The following is a 5,846-nucleotide window of genomic DNA, read 5'->3' as shown; positions in this document are numbered from 1 at the left end:
AATACATAATTACCAAGGACTATTTTTACAGCCTTTCCAACATGGGAATAGAGTAGTAGTCTCCTAAATAGGGCTGCAGCGAGTTGAAAGAGCTCATGAGAAAAAGCAGGGGCCGGTGGAGAGAGCACAATCATTATATAATAGATTAATTATAGATCACTCTAATTACGTGTTGTATTGGAGAAAAGAATCACCCTGTATGCTTGTCGCTCCTTCTGCCTAGAATGCTCTTGCCTTAGAAACCAGCATGACTAGCTTATTCCTTAGTTGTAGATCTCCACTGCCCATTGTCACACTGTCAGGGTCATTGCTACCCTAGTCCCTAGCACTCACTCTCTTCCTAAGCCTACTTTACCTTTTTTTCCCATTTCACTTACCACATGAAATTGTATTTGTTATTTAGTGACTTTCTCCTCCAACTTCAATGTAGCAGCAATTTTGTGTTTATTCATTGATATATTTCCAAACTTTAGAGCACTGCTTGGCAATTTTAAAATGTTCATCGGGTATGTGTTGAATGAATAAAAGAATGAAAGCCCCTGAGCTTAATTTGGTTACACATTTCAACTTTCTCCTCCTTTCAGGCAATTGTCCAAACCTGCATCTGCTTTGAATGACCAGACGCCAAATTCCATAAAGACAAGCACCATGTCCTCTATTTGATTCTTGGTGGAACCCCTAGTGCCTGGCACTCAGTATGCAGTTTTTGATATTATCCATCCAATTTGGAATTCATTCATTATTGATGCTGATATTAATGCATGAAATTTGAAGACAAGTGTAAATATACCTACAAAATACAATCTGTTGACCGTTCACCTCTTGCCAGGCAATTATGCTATACTCTACTGAGGGCAGCTCACTCCAACATCTCAGTCATATAACATCTAGGGACTCTAACAACTTGATCTGTTGGTGGAGGCAGTACTTCATGGTCAGGAAGCAATGCCATCATATTTTAAACTAAAATTTACAGCAAAGAACAAATATAATCACTTCAGCACTTTTATCAGTACATTTAAATTATAATGCATGTTTTCAATTAAAGTTTGCCTTTTCATAGACATACTTTTAACACAGACAGACTATATCCAGAACATTACTATCTCCTTGTCATTAAAAATTAAATAGTAATATTTAGTTAATTTTTATCTTTTTTTAGTTTAAGATACTGCTATAAATGCCCTTTGTCTTTGAAAACCATTCCCTAATCCAAACATTTTGCAGAAGACTCTTATATCACAGACCCTTGTATCTTTATTATCTTAGCATAGCACCCTTTTTGTTAATACACTATAATAGCTCATATCACATTTTGTAATTATTTATTTATAGACAATCTCCCCCAGTAGACTAACCTCGCCCAGTAGGGAACATTAATGACTGGGTATGTTAACAAACACGAAGTCATGCACTTATATGTTCTAGAAAGTATAGTGGTAGGGGTTGCACAACATTGTTAATGCCCCTAATGCCACTGAATGGCACACTTAAAATGGATATTATGATAAATTTTATGTTATGTATGTGTGATCACAATAAAAAAAAATGAGGACTTACATTGGTGGTAAAATTATGTAAGATCTTCAGGTTCCTTTTGTGGTCCCTTCCATCTTTAAACAAAAGGTACAAAACGTCATGCCAGAACCAAATTGTCTTCATTCTTCGATGTAGCAAATCACTCATCCTATAAACAGGATGCAAATGTATCAGCTGATATATCAAAAATGTGCATTGCTTGTGTACCTATTTGGTGCCTGGTCTCAATGAGGGTAATATGTGGCAACGATGATAATTTATCTTAGCAGCTACCAAAAGCTCCGTGCTTTATGCTCAACAATGAAGGCATAGGTTATAACACATCCAAGGAAGCTTAAAAATTAAATGGGTCCTTTGGAGGAATAAAGAATCCATTACAAAACAATCTTACTAGATGGCCATCTGACCTCTCCTTCTATTTCTCCAGGAAGAGTTCCAGACCTCCCTGAGCTGCTGTAGCTCTTATACCACAGGGTGGGATGAAATCTGCCTGTTTAACGACCACGCATTTTCTTGATCACTCTTCTGGCTGTCCTCTTCTCTAGTAAAGTGCCCCTCTGTCACATCCCTGTCCCGAGTCCCGCCCTCAACATTTCCAGTGATGGAGCAGAGAGACCTATGCATGATCTCCTCCTTTGAGAGCAGCTTACAGGTCAATTCTGTAGAGCAGCCTTTCCTGGTCACTCAATCTGTGGGCCCTATTCTGTTTTCTTCTTGAATATCAATCAACTTTATTTTTTCTTTCTAAGCAATTATTATAGTTTATAAGTTTACTAGTAGCCCAGTGCACAAAAATTTGTGCACTTGGCGGGGGGTGGGGGGTGGGGGTGTGTGTTCCTTAGTTATTAAACATTTATCGGCACAACACTGACCACACTGGTGGTGTTGGTGGTCTTGTCAGAATGTGTTATATTATGCAGATAAAAATCTATTTAAACAGATTTGAAATTTTTCAGTCCCCATATGGATTGCTGGATATAATAGGTCATGCGCTGTCCCTGTCCTTTGTAGCCTTTGTTACCTTAAGGACTCTAGTTTTCCATTTATATGTTTAAGTATCAACCTTACTGGCTTAAAAATGTAAGCTTTTAACACTGCTCTCTCTGTATCCTTCCAATGAAAAGTAGAGTTGGCTTGTAGCACAGGAGAGAAATTCAGAAGGGGAATATTGAAGTAAAGACAGCAGTAGGAGAAGAGGGAGCCTATTTCCCTGGCCACAGGCACTGGTGCCCTGGCCAATAGTGCTGGCAGCTTCTCCAGGTGGCTGCAGCCTGGGACCTCAGGCGGCTTACTTGTCTGTCTCCTGGACCAAAGGTGGTGGCTTCTTCTTCTGTGCTTCCAGGGAGGGCAGTCAGTTATGTGTATATGTGTGTGCATGCAAACACAGGCATGTACATGTGTGTATGTGGAAATCTGCTGGGCAAGTCAAAACCATAGAACAGTTGCCCCCTATCTCTTGAATCTTCCAGAGATATCCCTCACTTTTTTATTCTATCACTACTAGAGAGTCAGTATTTATAGCCAGCCAGCCAGTGACTCTCTCAGTGTCTATTTCTGACTTCTTTTCCTGTCTGTCTTCCAACCCCGTAATCATATTTCCACCTGGATGCATCATTTTTACTCCCAATATGCTGGGCCCGGTCTCATGGGGTTTGCAGTTTGAAAGGTGCTCGCAATCTAAGTGGCAGCCAGGACCCGGTCTCAGGGGGTTTTACCCACACAGTTTGAAAGGTGCTTGAGATCTACTTAGGGGTTAGTGCCGCCTCTTCTCTGCCCCTCCAGCTTCTCCAATCACTGATCACCAGTCAGGGTGGGAGGGCAAGGAAGAGGTGGCCACTGCCGCCGCCTCTTCCTTGCCCCGCAGGCTTCTCCGATCACGGCTGGGGGTCAGGCAAAGGCAGCCCTGGTTATCAGATCACGGTGGGGGTCGGGCAAAGGCCCCGGTTCTCCAATCACAGCTGGGGGTCGGGAAAAGGTCCAGGTTCTCCAATCACAGCTGGGGGTCGTGCAAAGGCTGCCCGGTTCTTTCAATCACGGCTGGGGGGTGGGGTAATAGCCCCAGGTTCTCTGATCACGGCTGGGGGTCGCGCAAAGGTCCCCAGTTCTACGATCACGGCTGGCGGCCCGGGCATAGGCTCCTGGTTCTTGCCTGCCACCTGTGTTTATGATCATAGTCAGCGGCAGGCGGATTCTTCTGTCTCTCTCCTTTTGCCTCCCAGCATTGCACCTACACATGCAAATTGACCGCCATCTTTGTTGGCAGTTAACCATCTTTGTTGGCAGTTAATTTGCATATCGCCCTTATTAGCCAATGGAAAGCATGTCGGGGGTACGGGTTAATTACTATGTTTGTCTATTATTAGATAGGATACTTATTTGTTTTGATGCTTGTCTCCCTGTTATTCTGTTCTGTGGACCACTATAAAACTAGTCAGTATCTTGTGTAAATGGCAGATTATATATGCGAATATGTGTTAAAATAAAATTGGCAGTGGACTCAAAGACAGAATTCCTTAAATCAAACCCTGGCTCTGCCTCTTTTTTAAAAATATATTTTATTGATTTCTTACAGAGAGGAAAGGAGAAGGATAGAGAGTCAGAAACATCGATGAGAGAGAAACATAGAGCAGCTGCCTCCTACACACTCCCCACTGGGGATGTGCCTACAACCAAGGTACATGCCTTTGACCGGAATCGAACCTGGAACCATTGAGTCCACAGGCCGACGCTCTATCCATTGAGCCAAACCAGTTAAGGTGGCCCTGCCTCTTAATAGTTAAATAATCTCAATCCATTTTTCAAAATTAATATTTCTATTTTAATAAAAAAAATAATACACAGTGTAGAAAATATGGGAAGAGAGAATTAATAACAACACAAAAAACAAAAAGAGAAGCACATAACACAAAACAATAATCACAGCTAACTTTATGGAATATCTACAAGTTTTTTTTAATGAATAATTTTTTATACCTAGTTATCATGCTAAAAATATTGTTTTTATCTTTATTTTATCAATAAGCATCATAATGTAATTTCTCAATATATCATAAAATAATCATTTAAAATTATACCATAGCCTGGGTGTGCCACATTTTATACAATAAATCCTCTACTGTTAAAATACATGCGTAAATGATTAGGTGGATTTTTAGTGCAATAACTCATTGTAAAACAATGAAAAAGATACAACACAGACAAAAAACTATTAGCAATATTTTTAAAGCTTGAATCAATAACAATTTAAAACATAATTAGAAGGGCTCTGTTTACCTATAAACTGCACGGACATACTCAGAATCATCATTAGTCTGAGCATCAATATTCTTGCCCATAGCTGTCTCTGCAAAATATGGGTGAGAAGCAACCATTCAATTCATGCACATGCCTTGTGTTTATTTTCCAGTGGCAAACACTTCAAAGAAGAGATAAATTCTTATATATTTTAGAATTGTTCCTGTCCCCTTTCACTCTTGCACCTTTAGTTTCTCCTACTCCCTGTTCCTGCTCCTTCTTCCCTCTGCCCTTCCTGGCAGGTTGGCTCTGCTCAAAGCCCTGGCAGTGGGTACTGCTTCTCTGGAGCCTAATTTAGCAGAAGGATCAGCCCCAAAGAAGCCAAAATCCTTTCTAACCCCTTCATTTGCCTTCCCAGTGAAATGTTATTTTCTATTTGGGCCATTGTATGTTTACACCATAGCTCTAGAAACAAATCCATGAGACGTACCACAGATTATATCTAAGGCACAAAGAGTGATGTAAAAAAAGCAGTTAAATTTTTCTCCGTCAACATGCTTTTCAAGCTTATTAACCAATATGTTGGCTTGTTCATTCATGACATCTAAGAAGTCTTCCAGAATGGTAAAATGGAAAGTGGGTGTTAACATTTTTCTCCTGGAGCGCCATTTGTTTCCAGTACTAGAAATACAAGACATGGTTACAAAGAGAAAAGCAACATCCAAAGCAAGTAACGCATAGTCAAGACAACAAATTCTTCTTAATCTACAGATTCCCAAATGCTTTGGTCAGAATGTCAAGGGGAGATTCATATACAGTACAGAATTGTCATATTTTAGATATCCTTCTATATTACTAATATGTAAAAGAGCATTTTTCAAAATTGAAAATTTTAAGAATTTCACTAAATTTCTAAGTTCTGAGTTTCCAAAAATGAGAAATTTCCCCCCTTTATCCAACCTTAGCCCTCTGAAGATCCAGGAGCTCCATGAGTCTACTTTGGTCTCTAACATCTCCAAATTCTCCAAAGCCCCCACCGAAGTCCTGCTTTCTCTTTCTCAGTTGATGTGGTC

The 5,846-nt window shown here is 40.2% G+C and overlaps 1 protein-coding gene across 1 annotated transcript in view; it reads right to left on the bottom strand.

Moving 5' to 3' along the window:
- The window catches only part of LOC102754363 (cytochrome P450 4V2), a gene marked incomplete at its 3' end in the record, with an annotated part of 26,623 nt that overhangs the window by 8,485 nt on the left and 12,292 nt on the right, over positions 1-5,846 (bottom strand). Inside the window, exons 3-5 of the mRNA XM_015566738.1 lie at positions 5,264-5,555; positions 4,813-4,882; positions 1,538-1,687 (exon numbers count right to left, since the gene is read on the bottom strand). Of these exons, the coding sequence (XP_015422224.1) occupies positions 1,538-1,687; positions 4,813-4,882; positions 5,264-5,555 (512 nt within the window). The remainder of the gene's footprint in view (positions 1-1,537; positions 1,688-4,812; positions 4,883-5,263; positions 5,556-5,846) is intronic.

This window comes from Myotis davidii, unplaced genomic scaffold (genome assembly GCF_000327345.1).
Source record: "Myotis davidii unplaced genomic scaffold, ASM32734v1 scaffold1210, whole genome shotgun sequence".
Lineage (NCBI taxonomy): Eukaryota > Metazoa > Chordata > Mammalia > Chiroptera > Vespertilionidae > Myotis > Myotis davidii.
This window is presented reverse-complemented; position numbering and strand designations above follow the sequence as displayed.